The 23,157-nt window shown below is 38.2% G+C and overlaps 1 protein-coding gene across 2 annotated transcripts in view; it reads left to right on the top strand.

Moving 5' to 3' along the window:
• Positions 1-23,157, top strand: part of hcn1 (hyperpolarization activated cyclic nucleotide-gated potassium channel 1) — a 78,147-nt gene that overhangs the window by 9,169 nt on the left and 45,821 nt on the right. For both annotated transcript variants that reach the window (XM_075455862.1, XM_075455863.1), the window contains exon 3: positions 21,833-21,994. In XM_075455862.1, the coding sequence (XP_075311977.1) occupies positions 21,833-21,994 (162 nt within the window). The remainder of the gene's footprint in view (positions 1-21,832; positions 21,995-23,157) is intronic.

The following is a 23,157-nucleotide window of genomic DNA, read 5'->3' as shown; positions in this document are numbered from 1 at the left end:
AAGAGATAAAGTTTAGGCCACCAGTTCACCAAATGAAAAAGACATAGGAGTATACTATGCTGACAATGTGAACACTTTTCCTCAATTTGATTCCAGTGACAACTGGATGGCTCGTTTATCAAAGTAAATACTAAAGACACTTTAATGTCTTCATCCAGTAGACTGAATCCTGTGTTACCTTGCCAAAGTTTATAAAAAAAAATAATGCCATACATGAAGCTCTGAATGCAAACCAGCTACAAGTGTAGCACTCATTGCTCACAGCTATCACCCAGTCACGAAAAATTTAATCACAGATTAAGTGTTCAACTTTTTCTTCACTTTTATTTTATTTTTGCAGATATAGTGACACAGCTCTGCCAGACATTTTGCTGCAGTGGTCACTTGCAATAACGAAATGAAAAAGAAATCCTGTGTTGTCCAAAAAAACTTTTCACTTTTCCACCATTATAAACATCTGTTTCTAAAACTGTTGATAATCACATTTGTAAAAGTTTTGCAATGCTTCCTTCCATGATGTAATTCAATTACATTTAGTATGCAAGGGAGAATAGTTCTTTGATGAATCCACCAGGCAAGCTCTTTTCATTCAAGTAAGTAGTTTCCATGTTTGAGCCTGGAATCCAGGTCTTGTTAATCCATGCGTGAGATGCCCAAGTCAGCAGTTTTGTATTTGTAAAGGCCACCAAGTTTAACTTTAATCAAGAATGAACTTAGATGTGATTGTCAGCAAATGTTCATTTTCTTAAAATAAGGGGTAGATTTACAGACTCAATGTGAAATAAGACTCTCAAATAAAATGAGGGCAGTCAGTACAGTGAGTGTCAAAACAGGGAGTGATTTCAGACATGTTCTTAATGCAGTTACAAAAAAAAAAATCCACCCTGGAAATTACAAGAAAGCTGAAATAAGTGGGAATTTATTATGTTGTTATGTTTTAATTATTTCTTATCACTGAATACTGCTGTAACTCATATATCAATCATATTTAAAAAATTCAAAAGCTTCATTTTTTTCACACAGAGGACACTGGAAAAACGCCTCTTGTGATGCTTCCTTTCTCTTACCCATAATGGCCCAACAGGGAATCTTATGTAATGACTGAGTATTTAATGATTCATTGAAATAATGAGTGCTTATTGGGGGCATTTCTGATCCTTTTATCTTTTATGTCACTGGCATTTTTTTTTAACTTTCAAGGGCATTATTGCCCCTTGTTCCTACTCATTTCTAACCTTGTTGACCGTTTGTTTCTCTTATTATTTCATGCCCTCACAGAAACAGAGCTAATTATCCAAATGACCTGAGAGTCATAATACCTTTTTTTTTTTTGTTTCTCTCCAATTTATGCTGTTACCTTTGGATATGTGCTGAAGTTGGAGACATCCTAATGATTGTGTTACCATGAATAGATTTCTCTACGAGGATCCACAGGATTAGATTAATACACCAGCTTGTTCAGTGCTGATTTTGTTTCATTGTATTTAATAAAAAATGCAAAAGCAGACTAAGGGGATAACATTTTTAAACTGCTGTAGAAAATCCCCAGAGCTCCCAGTGCCACATCTGGCTCATCACGGCCAGCAGGCCTCCCGCCAGACCCCAGCTCAAGCTGGAGGGCTCAGGTTGGGCTTGTGGCAGGATACCAGTCCTCAGGGGTGGCTTTACACAATCTGAGGCATCAGACCGAGTCTGTCTGCTATGGAACCATTAGTTAAAATTGTAGTCTGTAAATAAATTCATAAGACTGCAATATGCTAATAACATTTGATAGAATATTGAATTTGCTCACTGTAAATAATGGTATTCGATCCAGATCCAATATTGACCACTGAGAACTGATTGTCATCATTAACCCATTTACTTTACACTGAAGGGAGAAACACCTTGACTTCAGGTTCAGCCTTTTTTATACATTTGTGGTGTTATTGGATTTTGTGGAAGCATAAGTATCAATTGTGCTGCTGTCCTGTGGTTTACAAAAGAAACGGGCAATTTAGTAAGCAATTCAGCTACATCTAAAGACTCTTGAGATTTAGTTGCAATTTGATTGGAAAAAACATGAATTTTGATAAGTTACTTCATTGTTTCTTGTTTCCTTTAAAGCCTTTCCACTGCAAATGACTCATCAGTGATCACAGATGTAGCATATGTTAGGATGCAATTATTGTTTCTGACTGTGATGCTGCATTAAATATTTCAGTGAATACATTAGTAGAACATCTTGCAGGCTAATTTAGTCCAGTTGCATAACTACAAAGCTAACTTTAGTACATCCGGTAATAGAAAGAACAAAAAAAACACAATTTCTTTCATCAATAAACTAAAGTGAAGCTTCATTTATGTAGCACTTTTTAAGTCAAAATAAGCAGTTATGATGATCTAAATGAAGAAAAATCAAAGTGTAAATAAATAACCAGAGATAAGAAGATAAAGATGTTTAATGAAATGATGAATGAATGATGCTTATGAAAACAAGCTCCATAATATAATCAAAGGTCATATTCTGATCAAAATGAGACCAAGATTCTTGGCAATTGATTGGTATTTAAACAAAAGGAAACTCGATTTATATGTAAATCCATAATCCCACTCAAACTACTCATGGAGATTGTTTGATACATTTTATTAAATTTTAAACTGTACCAGAAAGCTATTTTTTTACTTTTATTGTGTGTGTTTATGTGTGAGTGTGTATTACAGCTGCAGACTCTGCTGTGTTATATAGCTTCAAACCAAATGATCTAATAAGCACTTCATAACATTGAGTAGATATTCCTCGTACATTTTCACACAGATTGTTTTAGACCTTGTGTTGTAACACAATGGAATTTTTTTTTATAACAAACATCCCATGGTAGCATGGAATGTGCGGTAATGTTGCTATATGGCTTCTTTAACACACCTACATTACTACTTTTGCTGTCACCTTTCCATTTTCTAAATAAATATGAATGGCCCACACTGAAATGGCACATTTTAACCTAATCTGGGTTCTTTTCTCATTCACCCATTCACACAATTTTAAAACACGTCTTATGATATATTTGTGCTGGATCTATATATGCAACAGTCCAGCAGCTCTCAGTTGTTCTTTCCTGATGAACTTGTCATCATGTTTCTACCACGGTTGAGTTTGTGGCCATAAGATGCCCCGAAGCATCAGACTTCTGCCAGTCGCAAACACATCATACACTGCATGTGGGTGGAGGCATCACCAAATCAATGATGTTGATTTATTTTATGAAAACTGACATGGCACAGGAGCTATGTTCAGCTATTAGATGTAAAGAAACTGAATGCTTGTAGGGCAGTCAACAGCTGCTTGTAGGAAGTGACAACTATGAAGCCAACGACATGCAACTCCACTTTGTCAGCAACAGAGTCATAGAGCTGTGAACATCAGTGTGACATACTGAGTCACTTCTCAGGATCAGGTTGCTGTTTTACTTACACACTATTAAGAACGACCTGAAACTGTGATTGATATTGTTACAGTTGAACTGCAAGAACCTCTGCTGGAAAGCTGTTCTGTCTCTCCTTTGTTTGCTACAGCTGACGACTGAACGTTAAGCAAGTGATCTCTTAATTAGAGTCTTTCGACACTTATCTGTCATCCAAAGCAAAGGTATCTATTCACAGTTGGTAAATTGATCTGGAAAGGAGGGAAATGTGAGATAACTGACCTGGTTATCCAGTTCAGTTTGTTGGAGCAGAAGAGGAGACTTTAACTATATTAAATTGGCTAAATTTGGTCCCCAATGGAATAACCCATTACATTACAGGCTGACAGCAGAACTTTTCATTTTGATAGACATACTTCGTTAATAGATTGATAATGAAGGTAATAAAGTTACAATTATTTGCTTGATATCTGTTTTAAATGCTTCACTGTTTTGATAAATCAGTATAGGGCGAAACTGCCCAAGCTCAGTTTTACAGGCTTAAAGATATGCTTTATCGATCTGCAGCATGGATCTAATAAAGTAAAGCACACTAATTCAAAGGAAGCAGGCATTTCAAATCTATAGAATAAGAAATCAAAGTAGAAAAGTATGAATACAGGAATGTCAGACTGCTCCTGCATTGATATTTCTAACTAAGTAGAAATAAATAGGTATTAGCTGTAAAATGTATAATAATAATAATAATAATAATAATAATAATAATAATAATAATAAAATAGTAGTATCAAAGTTAAAGTATTGATACAGCCCTTTTGACTGTTATATTAAGATATATGACATCATTAGGTTATTCAAACTCAGATAACCCTTAAAGCAATATCATGGTGGCTATTTTGCTCTGACATAGGCCCTTTTTATCAACATATTGCATGTTGACTGATTAGATGCTATATTTTGAATTATAATTAGATACCTAAAAATACAGCTACCCTGGTTAGCATTATGGCTGTTTTCTGTATAAGAAATATATATGTATAAGCATTTATTTATGTATCAAGCAATTAATCAGCAAATTATTACAGTACGACTTGATATTAAATGTATTGGCTTTTATATAATAAAAAAACTAAAGCGAGGGGTGTGCATTGTAAGGTGATAAAGGGCATCACGATAAAGCCGGTGGCTTCTCAGCAACAGATAGGTTGGTGCCAAACCAGATTAGTGAGCCTTAAAGTGTCCTGTGGTCTTTATTCACCTGTCTCAGAAAAGGCTATGCCAAGAGCTGGGAGCCATGAGGCCACCGCCCCTGAGCCATGCAGGGACACAGGTGCATAATCAGACAAACACAAACACATACAAGTTGTGCTGACTCACGACACAATGAATCATGTGTTAAGTTGAAAGAGAGAGGAGAAGCAGACAAAACAAAGGGATGAAGGCAGACTGTGTTCAACTCTTTCATTTTATCTGTGTATTACACATCAGAAGTGCCTGCACTGTGGTCATCCACAGTATTCTGAAGAACATATTTAGCTCTGTGCAGCTTGTAAGATGATGCTAGATGAAGTAATCTGTTTGTGTCTGAGTACATACAAAGAATATTGGCTTTTTTTTTGTCAGGCTTTAATTCATCAAAGGTTGTGTCGATACCTTATTCAAGATGAATCCACAAAGCTAATATACAATCCATTTATCCATTTATTATCTCAGAGAGCAGAAAGTGGCTTTTAAAGGAGGATAATTAAAAGGGGCCTTGCTTCATTACCATGTTCTCTCAGAATGGCATTTAGTTGTCGGACACACAAACAGAAGTGAGTAGCAGGAATGTGTGCAGCTGCAGGACTCCCTCAGTGAAAAAGCTGCGTTGGAGGTGAGCCGTTGGCTAATGGCTGTTCAACTGTTATGTGCTGTGATTTGATGTGGCGTGATATCATGTGAGAGGCTGAAAATTGTTGCCATGTTTATGTGTTTATGTGTGCATCTGGGTATTTCACACCCTGTGGCGTATGGAAGGTTGATGGTGCAATTCAACTTTTTCATTACAGCTCAGCGTGAAATATCCTGATCCAACAGTACCATGTCTGGCTTGTATTTACTGCAACAAAGATACACAAGGTAAATGTTGCTCAGAGTTAAAGGCTGCTACTTAGAACTCAAACAAAAAATGTGTTGGCAAATTACTTGAGTTGAATATGATCATCTTAGGAGTTACATCTAAAAGTAAATCAAAAATATACCACACAGTCCCGACTTGTATTATGCTGCAACAAAAACCCTCAGGTAGCTGAGGCCACACAGCTGCTTGTTTATACTTAATGTCCTATCCAGCAGAACAGTTGACCTGTTTTTTAAGCACACATTGGTATAATTTCCCTTATTTATATGATACAGAGGTACAACAATCCTTGTGCACCAAAAATTCAGATGCCTGGTGATGTCCGGTTATTTATCATACAGAGACAGCCTGGAAGCAGCACGTGTCTGAAGTGAAGTGAAGGAGGAGATATAACTCAGGTTGATTCAGTGCTTTATCACAAAATGGTGAATGAAGTGAGATGAATGGGAAAGTTTCACCCCCAAAGAGGATCAAATGCTACAGCTGTGATAAAGTAGACACCAACGCACTGTGAGGATTTCCCCGTGACTTTTTGATGGGACATTTCAATGTGCGCTTGGACACATTTACATGGGAGTCGAGGGAAATATTAATGCCACTGGTTCCGTCTGAGACCCCCCCCTTGCTTATACTGGAGCATTCGGTCTGTCTGTGTCTCATTTTATACATCTGTAAAAGGGTTTCACGGGTTAAAGCGACTTGTGGATTTTGCAGGTCCATGTGATTTGGGGATTATTTTGTGGCTCAAGTTCTGCTGCTACATTTTTTTGTAACCTCAGTCAGCCCCGTTTCATGTTCTAAAACTTGAAAAGGTCATCCAATGAAAATCATCGTTTGTGCAGATGGATGGGATTTTATTCTTTTTCTAACATCCAGTAAGACTTTCAACGTAATGAATTCCCGCTGAATATATCTTTCATGCCTGTACTACATTTATGTCTTTTGCAAATGGGATGGGATTTGCCGCCCAGTGAGCTAGAAAAAAATTATTTCTACCATTTAGCAGACGTGAAAGCATGTATTTTAAGGCAAGCCAGGATGTTTCACTAATTCAGACCAATAACTTCTTGATGCTTAAACCTAACAAATCAGAAAGGGTAAACAGAAGTCAAATTTAAAACCAAAATCAGGTCTCACACAGAACAGACATGTGACTCCACTGACATAAGCCTTTAAATACTGAATTTGCGTCCCATAAAAACAGGCAAACACTTTCACTAAATGCTGTAAGACTCTTGTAGGCACTTGTGCTAAAGAAAAAATGGACCACCAGACTCCGTGAATAATATTCTATAATCCCTATATAGATTTCCCTTATGATGTTATTTTCATGTCTACATACAAAGAGATTGCCTTTTGTGCCAGTTTAACATACTGTTGTGAGACTGTGCTGACTTACTGCAACCCCAACGTAGTTGTAGAATTATAATTGCTTATGTTTACTGGCTCTGAGTGAATTAAATTCCAATTAAATAAAAGCTGCAGCATTAAAAGGACCATACACATGATTTTGAGTATTAGATGAGGAATAAGTAGTAGGGACACAAATGAGCAAAAGCAACAAATCAAATTAAGCTAGATCCTGACCTGTCATCCGGAGATACAAGTGATGTTTTGATACAGACTAACAACTGCATACTTTCTCAGCAATACACAGTAATTTTTCAAATGCTTATGGAGATGAAATTATTTTTTTCTGTTACCTAGCCTTTGGCTACAGAACAGTAATTTAATTGTTGCATCTTTTTACTATTGCATTTTTCATCTGTCTTTAGGCTCTGCAGCAGAGTTTGTGCATGCTTTGATGAATTTGATCCAGCAAGTTCCACAGGAGCATCCCTTCTTTTATGGAAAAACACTTACAGATTTGGATTGTCCTTAAAAATTCTCATATAGATTTAACATTGCAATTAAAAAAAGGGAAAAAAAAACTTTTTTTTTTAGTGTCTTATTCTACATCCAGATCCCTGTGCTGACTGTATGTGAGTGGATGTTCCGACAAAAAACCAGAGCACCTTGGTGGTCCTGGCATAAAGAGACTTAGAAATTCCACCCTGTATGTAACACTGCTGAGCATAGCCGAGTGGTTTGTTGGAGGCAATTCAGACATTTCTTGTCTTGTGTGTGGGAGTTGCAGCCTGCAGACTGATAAAGAGCTTGGTCACGTGTCTTTATGTGAGACAATCTGACTGTCACACATTTTACATTTTGTGAGGGGAGAGCCTTTCCCTTTTTAAATGAGAAACACTGTTGCTGTTACTAGAGCTATAGACCTGATTTATTCAAAATTTATTTGGAATTATAAACATAAACTTTTTTTAACACTCAGAAATAATTACTTTTACAATACATCAACTCACTTATTTAAGTGGTGAAGCTCTTTCTTTTGGTGCAGCGGTTGGCACTCAATCACTTTCAAAACAAAAATAACCTTCTCTCATTATCTGTTTCCTCTCACACAGAAATCTCCCCATAAACAAGCCGGTCAAATCACACAAATAACCTAACAAACTCCTTCAGTCTAGTTTGTCTAGGGAACAAAATGAAACACATTGCTTTTCCTTCTAATGCTGTCTTGTTGTCTTCTCTTTTTATTGAGACAAAGCCCCCCTGATGATGAGCATAATGTGGCATGAATTGTGTTCCTGCTCAGCTCACTGAGGGAAGCTCACTATTGGCCCAAGGGGAGGAAAATCCCAAGCTCCACTGCCTGAAAGAACAAGTTATTTTCCATGTTCCAAGCTGATTCAACTATTTTTCCCTTGCCAAGTCACTCAGTGTTCCTTCTGTTGCTAGTTGGTCTCGTTGACTGCAGTAGAGAGTGCTAATTGCTTGATCATATGGTTGGAGTGCAGATTTGAATCCCATATGCATAATGTTAAAGTAAATTGAGATTTATTGCTTTATTTGTCTGTTTGGATGTCTTATTCAATGAGAGAATGGCTCTAAATCACATCATTAATGCTAACAAAAATAGATGAAATTACTATAGATTAGCACTAGGTACAAATAAAACTAAATACTTGGCTTTAAGAAGAGCCAAAAGTGTTGATGACCTCGCCATTTCTAAATATGTTAGAGTTTCGATTGATGAGAAACTTTTAATGCAGCGAAACGGATGTGCGTATAAAGGCAAAAAAAGATGAGAGTGAAGTACTTCACTGCAGACGAAACCTTATAGAGGCAACTTTTTCAGGAGCAAGGGATAATAATTTTCCTTTTTCTATTTTTTCCCTTTCAAATTCAAATTCAAATTCAATTCAAAAATACTTTATTTATCCCAGAGGGAAATTAAATGTTGATGTAACTCAATTAAATCAAGGAGTTATTATAGATGCTGATGGCTGTGGGCAGGAAAGATTTCCTGTAGCGGTCCGTTTTGCATCCAAACTGAAGAAGCCTTTGACTGAAGAGACTCTGTTTTCCGATAACAGTCTTATGGAGAGATGTTCAGGGTTGTCCATAATTCTCTTGATTTTATGCAAAATCCTTCTTTGCATTATTGTCTCCAGAGGTTCCACAGTCGTCCCCAGAACAGAACCAGCCTTCTTTATCAGGTTGTTGAGTCTTTTTAGGTCCCTGGTTCTGATGCTGCTGCCCCAACAGATGACGCATGAGGAAATGACGCTCTCAACAACAGACTTGTAGAAGATCTGCAACATCTTGTTGCAAACCTTGAAGGAGCTTCCTCAAGAAGTACAGTCTGCTCTGTCCTTTCTTGTAGATGGCTTCACTGTTGTGTCTCCAGTCCTGTCTGTTGTCCACATGAACACCAAGGTATTTATATTCCTCAACCACCTCCACTTCTTCTCCCATGATGGAAACAGGGTTTGATCTGACCCTGTTTCTCCTGAAATCTACAATCATCTCCTTTGTTTTGTTAACATTCAAGACGAGATGATTGTTCCCACACCATGCCACAAAGCGGTCCACCAGCTCTCTGTACTCAGCTTCTTGTCCATCTCTGATACACCCGACAACTGCAGAGTCATCTGAATATTTCTGTAGATGACAGGAGTCTTGTACTGGAAGTCTGAAGTGTGCAGAGTGAAAAGGAATGGTGAGAGTACAGTCCCCTGTGGTGCTCCTGTGCTGCTGATCACCTGGTTAGACACACAATTCTTTAGTCTGACAAACTGTGGTCTGTTTGTCAGGTAGTCATTAATCCAGGTGATTGTTGAGGCCTCCACCTGAGTCTTCTGGAGTTTCAGACGAAGCTGATCAGGCTGAATTGTGTTAAATGCGCTGGAGAAATCAAAGAACATGATCCTCACAGTGCTGCCTGCTTTGTCCAGATGACAGTGGGTTTGTTGAAGCAGGTGTATGATAGCGTCTTCAACTCCAACTCCATGGCGATAAGCAAACTGCAGGGGGTCCTGATATGTGCTGGTTTGCTTACACAGGTGGGTCAACAGGAGTCTCTCCAGGACCTTCATGATGTGGGATGTCAGGGCAACAGGTCTGTAGTCATTGATGACTGAAGGATGAGTTTTCTTTGGTACCGGAACCAGACAGGATGTCTTCCACAACAGTGGTATCTTCTCTTGGGTCAAGCTAAGGTTGAAAAGGTGTTGTTTCAGCTGGTATTGTTTTTTTATTAGCTTTTTTCTTATCATCACTCTTACTCTTTAACTTAATTCTTCCCTATTTGAGTAAAATTTTCCCTTTCAGCTATATTATGAATAAGGACAGCATCCTTCAATAATCTTAAGTCTGAACAAAGGTTGAATGAAAATGAATGAAAAAAAACCCCACAAATGTTAAAGGGCTTATTTAATTTTATCATTGATGGGACTTACAGAATATAACTGATTGTAAATGGAAATTGACAGATGGTGTTCTGCTTATCCTGTTGTGGTAAACTCTGCTGTTGCCTGAGTTGAAATGCAAAGACACATTATTATATAAATTGAGCTTAAATTCCTGTTAAGTCTGCCTACTAACAGCTGCTGGTCAGCTGTACGGGTCACTTTGTATCATACTGTTGCTGTAAGCTGATGTTGTGTAATTCTCCACTGGGGGTATCTCTATTTATTGCTCTGTCTGTCTCTTTCTGTCATTGTCAGTCCACCTCTCAGTTCAGCTCTTTTGTTTGATATAAGATTTAAAGAGACATTTCTGCACAGTAAAGACAGTAAGACAGACAGAAGAGTAGAAAGGTAGTGACACTGAGTGGGAGAGATTGAGAAAAATAGTGTATAGTTGGATAGTTTGTTTGTGCAGGAATCTCAGTCTTAACGGCTTCACAATATTGAATAAACTTCAATTAAATGCTTTTATTAAATGTAAAAGATATGTAAAAGGATGTTTAAATAAATGAATCTCTATACATGTTCTTAACAGATATGCTGCACAAGTGAATTATAAGTTAATATATTCAGGTGGTGCCAAGAAGCTACAACCAGCTTATTTTATTGAGCCTGGGGTGCAGAAATTTGCAGCAGCTTCACAGCATGAAAATCAAATCAGCTTCTGTATTTTACTTAATTGTGTTTTTGAATCCATGCCATATTTAGCAACAACATTTTTTCCTTAATGTTCATTACCCCCCCACCCCCGTGCAGATTTCTGAGTAAAGGAAAACAGTGAGTTAAAGCAGCTTTGATCTTCTGTCCATCCCCATGGGATATCCCTCTGTGAAGACAAGTTTCCTTCTGCACGTTGTGCACAGTACAGTAAGCAGACAGAGGACAGATAACAGATATTGTCTTGGGAGGCGGGTGAGGTGATAAGTGTGGAGATTGGGCTTATCTTCAGTTATTTTTGTTGGCTGGGCTGTTGTTGCCGGTTGCTTTGGGCATATAGGAGGTATGTTGGGGGTAAGTGTGGCAGTCATACTGAGGGAGGAGATACCTGGTACTTAGATGGGATAAACTCTTATAATCACGTTGACACATATTATCTCTCTACATGTAGAGCTGCAAGTAATTTGTTTGATTTGGGTGATGAAACACAAAAAAAAGTGAATTCCATCTTCCCAGTCACGCCAGTCACGCTATGTATTACGGTTTAAAAAACGAGATAATAATTCTGCTAGGGTGCAGTTTTTTCATTCAGCTGGAATTATCTAAGACTATTTTGCTTTAAAAATAATTGAAACAGTTGGTTTATTATTAAAATTTTTGCAGGCTATTATTTTGTCCATTAGCTAATTGAATAATGGACCAGATACTGCAGGCATGATTGAGTGATTCTGCGTGAGGCGCATACAGTAATGATCCCTTCAATTCTTAGTGTGGAGAACGACCACTCATCACAGGCATTCTGTAATGATGCCTTTTGCAGATCAATTAATCAGTAACTAGTGAAGCATTTAGGGTTCTTCTTATTTCACTTCCCAAGAGTTAATGTTGCGTTGGATAAATTTAGTGAAACACCCATTGTCCATCTGTCAAGACGACAGCTGTTCTCGTCTACTGAAATACAACACTGCACAGTGTCTTTTAAAGAGACACTATTAGAGCAGTAACCTGTTATAACACTGTAGAGATGTATGATTATAGAAGTGAGGCTACTTTTCAGATGGGATTATGCAGCGTATCAGCAGTAGTCATGGCACAACAGCTTGGATTGTAAGAGATATGTGAGCCTGAATAATGTGCTGAAGCTCCTCTGTGACTCATGTCAGCTAACTCTCGTAGGTGTGAGTATTTACTGTTGCTATTTCTCTGTAGCATGTTGCTCTTTACACAGCAGTACACATCACACGAAGACGACACACGTGCTGTCACAAGTTGTTTTGAGCTGAACTGAAAGGATCAATTGCAGCTTGCAGAGAAAGATGCATCTTCCCTTTACATTGTCCGGTAGCAATGGTCCATCTTGCTGATGTTTACATGAGCACTGCAGGTCACCCTGTGCAATCCAGTCAAATCCCTCTTGCTCTCACATGGACACTAATCTTCTATGACTGCCTTCTTAGCACAACTACAATTCAGCCTACAAGGCTGTGCAACTCCTCCCCCTCTCTCTCACTTGCATGTCTGAGACTCCTCTTCTCTTTGTTTTTACCTATTTCTTTCTTTCATTCCTACTATCCTTCCATTAGTTTGCTTTCATATATTTTCCTCTCCTTCTATTTGTTCTCTCTTTAGATGTAAAAAAAACTTACTATCATGGTATGGCAAATGTACTTTTTATTCTATAATTAATGAAATGACAATGTGAAAACGATTTGAAAGATTTAAAAGTAATTTGTAATGGTTTCCTAATGTAGAATATGAAAAAAAACCATACATTATATATATATATGTATATATATATACATATATATATACATATATATATATGAATAAAGTATTTTTCTATTCTATTTTATCTGCAAAAATGCTTCATTAAATGTTGTGGTGAACGTTGAATGCCACTTCTTTTGCTCTCTTTCATCTTTGCAGCTCATCGTCTCTGCCCTTGTTTTCTCTTATCATAGAAAGACTGACTGAGGACAGTAATTTAATACCTCAGATCTGTCAACAGACTTACATAACTAGACAAATGGAGGAAAATTGGGTCATATGGGAACACTGTTATTCTTGCGGGTACTAGCATATTTTTGGACAATATGTCTGCACATGTTGTATCTCAGCCTTTTTTTTGTGTTGTGCTGAGCGCACTGAGTTTGCAGATGCTGCTGTGTGAACTATAAGGACTTTTGGAGAGATGCATGTACATGATTTATTGGAGTCGAGCTGATGTTTTTTTTCCTGCCACCGCTCGGGTTACAGGTACAAATCAATATAACATTCATCCATGAATACAGTGACTTGTTCCCCTGATGCGCTGATCCTTCCTTACACAGAGCAAGCTTTTATAAGCCACTAAAGAAATATCAGAGGAATATGCTTAAATCCACATACATTATGGATACATTAATTCACAGTTTTGAAAAAAAGGCTTAGGACACTATCAAGGTCACAATTACTTACTAATACAGGAACTACAGTATGCTTAAATATCATTTAAAATAAATGTTTTCTGTCCCAAACTTTGGGGTTTTCCCCCAAAGTTTCACCCATCAAGTCCACCAAGAACATGCATATCATCATAAATGTGATCCCCATGACTCTGTGAGCTTGTTTCCCAGATGATGCTCCCTCTGCCAATGCAGCTTTGAATGGGAGAGCGGAGATTAAGGCAGAATAGAAGTGTTGAGGTTATCACGGTTACACGACCAAAATAGATGCAGAGCGGGTGAAACGGCGGGCACAGCAGCCAGGTTCGCGGTACAGCATGATGTGCTAAGTTGAAGAACAAGAGAATAATGCTGAGAAAGAAATGGTGGAGAACAGAGAAGAGGAGGGATGGTGTACCCACAGGAAAAAGCTACATGAGCAGAAAGTGTATCTTGTCACGTTATTGAAACACTGCAGAATAATGTCTTCTCCACTTGAATGTAAGCATTGATTGGCTGCTGCAATGGGAGAAAGTCTGTACTCCTTCAACACGGCACATACATTTTCCTTCACACGTTTGCTGGTCATAATTTTAATCAATAAAAATTCCTAAATTTTTTCAGATAGCAGAAATGTCCATCTGCTGTGTTCATGAGGCTACGATAACACATTTCCAGATCGAATGTGCTGCAGATATCATATATACTGTATTTCCTCAAATACTGTCTGAGGCCTTGATTTACTTGAATGGCTCAGGGTGCCAGGCCACTATTTGAGAGAGGCCTTTTTTTGTAATTCTCATTATTAGTAAAACTTTTTAAATCTTTCTACAATGTCTTATTTTAATACCTTGAAATGTCATCTGGAACTGGTAACATAAATACTTGTTCTTCATTTCCACATTTGATGCGATAGGTCCATTCATCCCTATGGGTGTCCCATTGATAATCTATGGTAGGTGTACAAAACTCCGACATCCTTTTTTTTCCAACAGACTGGAATAAAAAGGCTAAGGTTTTGCTGTGGATTGCAGAGAGATACGGCACCCTGTGCCAGGAAGTTGGATAAATAATGTAGCCAACGGCCTAACAAAGTATTAGCATGATTAGTGTGACCACACACTTTTGAATTCCTGCACAGTGTCAGCAGTTGGGATTTGGGTGAGCTGCTTCCTTTACTGCTTCAAGTGAAGGAATTTAAGAATCATAGTGTCTTGTTCATGAGTTGGAGTAGAGCAAAGTGGATATGAGTAAAGACGGTGATGCAGTTGTTATACCATTCTGTTGTGGCGAGGAAAGGGAGCTGAGCCTAAAGGTGAAGCTGTGGACTTAACAGTCGATCTACATTCCATCCCTAACATGTGGTCATGAGCTGTGGGTGTTGACCGAAGGAGTGTGATCATGAATGCAAGCAGCCAAAATGGGGCTTCTTCTAAGGATTGGCTGTGCTGCTCACCCTTACAGATATGGTCAGGAGCACAGTCATCCAGAAGAAACGCGGAGTAGAGTCGCTGCTCCTCCGTATCAGAAGGAGTTAGTTGAGTTGGTTCATCTGGTCAGAATGCCTCCCAAGAGAGGTGTTTCAGACATGTCCTAGTTAGGGGAGGCCTCAGGGTAGAGTCAGGACTTGCTGGTGAGATTATATCTCCTTCTGGAGGAGCTTGGGGAGGTGACGGGAGGTTTAGGAATCTCAGTTTAGACCTTTACCCCACTACCCGATCCCGAATAAGCAGCAGTGAATGGATGAATGAATGGGTGAATAGATGGATGGATAGATTAATGGATGGAAATACTCCTGTTTTTAGTAGGATTTTTATTATAAAATATTTGCGTGCATGCTGAATGCAACAGCTTACCAGACTGATCCAAAGTGTTTCAAAATGAAGTAATCAAACTGGCACTTTGACAAATGCCAAATCCAGTTCAACAAAATGTTTTTACATGCATGTTTATATCATTAAAATGATTAGACAGAGGAGGTATACCCTGTTTTTATTTCTCTGCCCTAACTGTATTGGGGACTATCCTATATTTTGTTGTGTCAACCCCACCCTCGGCCATTATAAGGGTGTCAGCTTTCAACTGAATCCTGGTTTTTATTTGACGAAATACAGTATTTCAAAAGTTGAAAAAGAGAAAACGTTCCGTCATGTCCAAATACATAAATAAGCCTCTGCTCCATTTTTTTGTCTTGTGAACTGGATATTAAATGACAGACTAGAACAAAAGCAAGAGGGTAACAATACAGTCCAAGATTCAAGTGTGTTTAAGCTGAAAATTTATCTTATTTCTATTATTTCACTCTTTGTTGCTCATTAGTGTTGAACATGATATTTTAGAGCTGTGTCACATAAAAATGTACACAGCTTTTTAAGTGAAATAGTTTATCTAAGCTGAGTCCAGCTTTGTGTAGTGGTTATCCTTTTTAAAATGAAAAATAAAGCAGCATCCTATTTTTTGAATCGTCCTTTGTCTACTGTCCTAATGCAGCAAGTAGCCTACATTTTAACACTTTTTTAAATACAATTTTGAGGTAATGGTATGTCATGGAAGTATTTCTGTTTTGTGCAACTTTTTAATTCTTACTACTTTAAAAAAATGTTACTCTATACTTTCTTGAATGCAGAACATACTTGCAGAAGAGTCATTATTACTTAAGAATGTTTTGTATTGAACGCACCAGTGCATGTAATTAAGACATGATAATCCTTTCTTTGAAGTATGCTTTTTGTCAATTAATTGATCAATACTGTGCTCTCTTTTTCATGTAAAGATTCCATTGATCTATTCCTGACATCATTGGAAAGGCTTCTCTCCTCCTTGTTGTAGTCCACTCTGTTCTAAACTCTATTGTAAAAGATCTACACACTGATGAGGTTCCCAGAGCATACAGTATATTGCCTGAAGCTCTGAAGTAATGCCAACTCCATTTGTGTCTATTTATTGCTGAACTATACTTACATCAACATGATTACACATTGCACAGAACAGTCATGTGAATTATAATTACTTCCAGCATGCTGCTTTTCCTTGAAGAGGAGAAAGGCATTGAAAATGCATCTGTGTCTGAATGTATGGCTTTTTCTGCCGCTGCCTTTTCATAAGCTGATCAAACTGAACAACTTGTTTGGTGCATGGAGAAGACACACAGCAGAGGAAAAGCAAAATAGAAAAAGCCAAGACCTGCTAAATTCCAATTTTTTTTTCATTACACTGCAATTTTTTTAACAAATCCAAGTTAAACTGTAATTTTGTGATTAAGGGAAACTAAGAGAGTTCTAAAGGGAGATTTAGAAGATGATGTTAAGTAGGAGAATTCCAGATTTTCCTGGAAGCAGTGTTGTTATCCCTCAATGTAATAGTCAGTGGTGGATTTAATCCCTTCAAATTAGTCCCATGCTAATCCTCACTAACCTCAGACAGAGGTCACTCATCTCCAATTTAAAGATGCATAAAGACCACTTTGTAATTGCGTTTTCAAGGTCTACAGCTTGATGGTGAGTAATCATTCTGTATGTTCTTTTCTCTGCACATCAAATTCAAAAGGGTAAGCCTACAATTCATAAAACGAATGGACAGACTGCAATTGTGCAAATACTTCAACATTTTAAGTTAAACATGTTGGACCATTTATATGATTTTCCCATTGATATGCAGGGACTCTCCTTGTCGTCTATTATGGAAGGCATTAATTATGGATGGCATAATAAATCCTGTATAAAGGAGTGTGGTTGTGTATGCAAATACAATTACCTGGCATGAAACTTTCACATTTTAATTTTCATATCCTCCATTGTATCATATTGTTTAGTACATATGGACAGATGTGAATGAGCATCTTGTTGGCATAACACAACCAGCGTGTGACTTTGTGTCACTATCATATCACATCTTGGCTGTTTTCTCTACAGCATTAGAGGATTAAGCTGACCCAGTCCTGGGTCAAATTTAAGCTTGATGCACTTAATTCTAAGCCAATACTTTGCCAGTGCCAGGGGCGTCAATGGTGGTTTTGTCTCTTGTTACCTTTCCTGTGGATGTAAATTTCAGAGTGTGTCTGACAGCTCTTTGTGTCTAACATCAATGATGTTGATCCATTGTTTTAGTATAATATCACTGTCTTACTTGCCCATGTATTTGTATTTATAGCAAGTGGTTCAAAATGTATCCAGGGCTCATCTCTTTACACGTCAAGGCACAAAGATACACACATGAAAACTCAGTCCTACAGCAAACTGGGAAAGAGTTGCACAATTCATTTTGATGCAATTGTAATGAGCCAAGAACTTGTTGGCACCGATTTCAATTTGAAATCTTTGCTTTACTGGGTGGCAACTCAGCCTGTGTCTTGAAATAACAAGTGTTCAGTCTTCTCTGACAAACAGTGAAGAAATACTTTTTTTTGTCAATTCCTGACCTGTGGCTCTTTACTGAGTTTCATCCCCATCCCTTTGCCCACATTTTGCTTCTCTCACTATCTCTCACAAAACAAAACCATAAAATCACTTTTAAGTTGGACATTGTTAATCACAATATGTTTGACCAATGTAGCTATTACATGATCTCGAGCAGGGTCATATTATTCAGGACAATGTGTTGATCCAAAGTGGTCTCTGTGTGCTGGGGCCACAGTGCCATCTTATGAGACTAGTGCTCAAACCACCGTGAGGGAATGAGAACTCAAGATGAATACAGCTGAGCCAAGATGTAACTCTGTTGCATCCTAAAATGCTAGAACCAGATTTTGGAAATGAGGAGTTCAGAGGCCCAGTTAAGTCTTCCTTTTTAATTACGTGAACTGACACTGAGCAATTTTGCTGCATGCTGGGATGCTGGGATGCTGTGGTGACGACTGCGATGGAAGGTGTGATTAGTTGGTGGCACCGACGTAATTTTCCTCCTGGGTTTTGGATCTGTGCTAAGCTTGGAGGTGCTCTCGACAGCTGACAGACACTTTATGATATCACCAAGGCACCATCTTTATGTGATCATTGTTATGTTGTTCAGGCCCTTTTCCCCACAAATTCATCCATCCATTTTCTATACCTGCTTAATCCAACTCAGGGTCTCCGGGGGGCTGGAGCCCATCCTAGCTGTCATTGGGGCGAGAGGCGCCACAAATTCAAAAGAATTCAAATACACAACATAATGGCTATTTTGTGACTTTCCTAGTTGAGGAACACGTGCCAAAGTGCACGACTGGATATCTTTCACAAGTGTGCAGCTTCCTGCCAAAGAGTTGACTAGAAGCAGTGACCTTTTGAATACATCATGGAATCTCCTTTTTTGTTGTTTGTTTAATTTTGTTTTGTGGCAACAAAGGAAATATAATACTTAATATTCAACAACAGCTCATTTATCTGAAAAGAGTTACTAAATAACTGATTACTTCAATTGCAAAAGTAATATGAGAGAATCTCAGTTGCAACATAAAAGTAATTTGAGTAATTATTTTTTATTAAGTTGCTGCAAACACTACTGATTTGTGTTTCCTTTTGGTGTTAAGGCATAAAAAAATTGGGATTCTACCAAAAAAAAATGTCTGCCAGGAGAGGGGGTTTGGAGCTATCTTTTCACAAAAGGAATAAAAGGCTGTGAAATGACAAGCAAAAGCGTTAAAACATATTGAAATGTCTTGGTGTGACATGATCTTTTGTTGCTTAATGAGACAGAAATAAAATTATAGGTCATTGATGCAAAAATGTAAATGGGTTTTTGGTTCATTCTGTTTGCATCAACGTGAATGAAATATTCATATTAAATAAGTGTATCTCAAATTGCCCTGAAATGGCTTTGCACATTCTCTAAAACACCATCAAGTAATGCCATAGATATTTCACAGACATTGTGTTGGGTTACACATACCAATATACACTTTGAAACCACACAAGCCATTGAGGAGGGCCAAGGGGGACAAGCTGCTTCTTATTTAATGGAAATCACGGCAATCCTGACCATCTTAAAATGATAAAATGTTGGTTAAACAATACTTGAACACAACACCTTGGGACCTAAAAGTCCTTCCTTCCTGAATATCTAATATTTTAATTGGAACATGCTCAGGGAAGAACTTCTTTATCATATCTGTGTATGATCAAACACATCTTCATAGATTTGCATACAATGAAGGTTATTCTGTAAAATCATCTGGCTATTTCTCTGCATACACTAGGGCCTCTAAGAACTCGACTCTAATAATACACTACCACCCTTTGGCTACCTGCTGCCACGAGCGAGATTTCTCAAAGTGATGTCCGTGAAATAAAACCCAAACAAACTCCACTCTCTGTTAAAAAGTTTCTACGTCCTTCCCCTCTGGCCTCTTTTGCTCAGCTTGACCCAAACGTCACAGAAGCTTCCCAGCAAAGTGAAACAGTCCCTGGAAATTTGGAAAACCTCTGTGTAACCTTCATACACATTACCCTACCAGCTACTTTCCCCAATAACCTCTACCCCTGGTTTCCTGTCTCTTTTGTTGTGTGTGGTTTTTTTTGTTTGTTTTTTTTACTATGCCGAAGGAGAGAAGAGCAGACTAGCAATCAACCACTTTCTATTTCTGGCTGCTGCAAATTATTTGCAATTCAAAGAGGGACAAAAGTGCCATTTCCTGTTTTCCCGTATTGCTGCAATCCCCAAGAAATATGTACCTTCAGTTTTTGTTATCTTTATGTCTTTTGTGTCTATGTTTTGTTTGTATCTGCCTCTCTTCATCTGTTGTTCTTCCCTCTGTCATCAAACTGTAATTAATGTAAACATACACATAAGAATATGCGAGTTCAGAGGTAGACAGCAGAGAGGATAGGGAGTGCACTGAGCCAGCCATCCTGTAAGCTAGTGGCTAATTTTAGCATTTCAGGGCAGTGCTCTGTATCTCCCTGTGGATGAGTTGAACCGCAGAGGGATCTGAGCATCAGCTCAGGCTCTTGTTCTTTCCTCTACTCTAGTGTGTGGACACTGTCCTTTGTGGAGGAAGGTTACAGGACAGTCACAATAGACTGAGGTGGAGAGATGTAGATTCAAATAGCATTCAAAGGACCCAGGGTTTGGTCAGGTACATTTTTATTACATACGGAATAATTGGTTCGGGACTATCCCAGAATACACATGATCACCATCTGAAGTCCATGTTTGAGCTGTTTTTATTTTTCTACAACACTTGTTTTAAACAAAGAGGAAGAAATGTGGTTTTTGAGTGATCCTCATTTTTCCAAAATCTCAGGTACACCACGAGAAAACACAAAATATAACTATGGGGGAAAACAAAAGGTCACAAGACTGAAACAAAGATAAAAGGTGAAGTGAAACAGAGGAAAAGATTGGTAGAAAATAATGAAACCATGATTCACTCCTTCTTCGTTCAGACTGATAGGTCACTACTTGCTTGCTGTCCATGTAAAGACTCCCTTGACCATATTACTATAGATCATCTCTTTAAGTACTCTAACTGTAGTTGTAGGACTTACTACCTTTGAAACAGTTAATCATGTCCAATTTTTCAAACTTTTGATAATTATGTGAACCAATTGAATTGCAGTTACATTTATTATAGGTAGAATAGATCATTCATGTGGAATGGAAAGCCATCAACTTAAAATAGATGATAGTTACCTGCAAATCATATTCTTTCAATTTAACAAACTGGGAAAATGGGGCTGGTTTATTATGCAAAACGGACCTGTCAGCAGTGATATTTCTCCTTATTTAAGTTTTTTTTAGAAAGGACAAATTGAGCTTCAATGTGAGGTGGATTGTTGAATAACTAACTTGGAAATAAGTAATGGGTTTCTCATGCTAATGATAGTTTTTAATGCAAATTAAAGACTGAATGAGAGCCTTAGCCATCCACGCGTGAGTCAATTCGATCGGATGTAAATGAAACAGCCTCTCACTGCAGATGCGCTTACTCAGCCGCTGATGACTTTCTATTCTGAAACTTTCCTGCTCTGATTAAACAGCCACACCAGCAGTAACACTGGTCCCGGCTCATGGCATTTAAATACACTTACTGGCTAATTAATCTAGAGGTCTGCGCTCTCTTCATCATTCAACCCACTTGCTCTTCATTACCTGCTCTGATGTGGATGTGTGTTTTCTCCACCGGTGTGTTTGCTTTGGAAAGCAGCCATATTGAATTATGAAAAGCTCAACAACTGGGAGTGCAGAAACACACACATATTTAAACTAAGAAACACAAATTCTTTGGTAACTAAACAGGCACCCTGTGTCCTCAGCTTCAAACATTTTAAGTGTGTTTTTAAAATCTCTTTTATGTCAGATTATTGATATATGTGGCGTTTCAGAGACACTACATGGAACACATTTAAACCTGGACATGTGGCGTTCATGTCCAGAGTTCAGATTTCGGAAATAAGTTCTAACTGAGGTGTTTCTCTCTCCCTCCTTCTGTGTCTCTTTTTGCAGATTTTCCATATGACGTATGACCTGGCTAGTGCAGTGGTAAGAATATTTAATTTGATAGGGATGATGCTGCTTCTGTGTCACTGGGATGGCTGTCTCCAGTATCTGGTGCCTCTCCTCCAAGACTTCCCCCCTGACTGCTGGGTGTCCCTAAATGGTATGGTTGTAAGTATTACACACTATTCTCTTTTGTTTGTTATTTTTGGAATTTGGTAACATGAGCTCTCACTTCCCTTTGCTGCCATAGCTTCCTAAACGTGGCAAGCAGTTTTACAGGTAGTGTGGCTTTTTAGTCTTAGACAGAGGCAGAAAAAGCTAATATGTTGTTTATAACAAGCAACTGCCAATCTTGTCTGCTGAAAATTGTGATTGGCAGATTAATTTTAGCTCTATTTTACTAAAGGAGTTTGTTGAAAATGCCCAGTTTGACTCAGCTTTTAATATTTCTAGTGTGTTTATATAGCGCTTTATAATATAAAAAGAACTGGCAAGGCATCGAGTGGCTTAATCCTCCACCCATCCATTTTCTATACCGCTGAATCCGTCGGTCGGGTCGCGGGGGGGCTGGAGCCTATCCCAGCAGTCAATGGGCGAAAGGCAGGGTACACCCTGCCTTAATCCTAATAAATTAAAATGTCAATAACTCAACAAGGAGAGACAAATTAGATTAAAGAAAACAAAAAAACAAAACAAAAAACAACATTGAAATAGTCTAATACTACCCCCCAACATTAATTATTGACCCGTGCTCACAACAAGTTTGCAGCTTGTACGATGATAAGTATAACATTCAGTGTCTGATTACAGCTGATCAACTCCTACAGTAGGCTTCTCTGTTTTTGTCATAAGCATTTCTGTCTGACTATATCTGTTATATGAGTGGAAATCTGGACAGACACATGCTGTCAGAACTACTTCTGCTCTGTCGTAAAAATTTCTCATCATAAGATTGGATGCCTGGAAAGAAGCAATGGTGACAACACCAGTGTATTTCCAGAAGGTGCAGAGACTTTCAACTGGAGGCACTCAGAGCAGCCAAACTTGACTATATTGCAATATAGTCAAGCGTCAAATACCAGTGAAGCCAGGTTAGAGGTTCTGCATATGGGATTTTTGAACATCAAGCTAAAACAAAGTCCCACCATGTGTGTGTTGTAATCAAACCTTCCCAGCTGAATGTGCTGGGAGCCTGTCCAGCTGCCTGTTTATGCATGTTATTTCAAACTGTTGGCCCTGCCAATGTTTATGCTTTGCAAAGCTGCAAACACACAGTGGCAAAGGAGTTATAAGATGTGCATCATATTCCACCCTTTGGCACCATTTTGAAG

The sequence above is a fragment of the Odontesthes bonariensis genome, chromosome 22, assembly GCF_027942865.1.
Source record: "Odontesthes bonariensis isolate fOdoBon6 chromosome 22, fOdoBon6.hap1, whole genome shotgun sequence".
Classification (NCBI taxonomy): domain Eukaryota; kingdom Metazoa; phylum Chordata; class Actinopteri; order Atheriniformes; family Atherinopsidae; genus Odontesthes; species Odontesthes bonariensis.
Note: the sequence above shows the minus strand (reverse complement) of the source record. Positions and strands in the feature narration are given on the sequence as shown.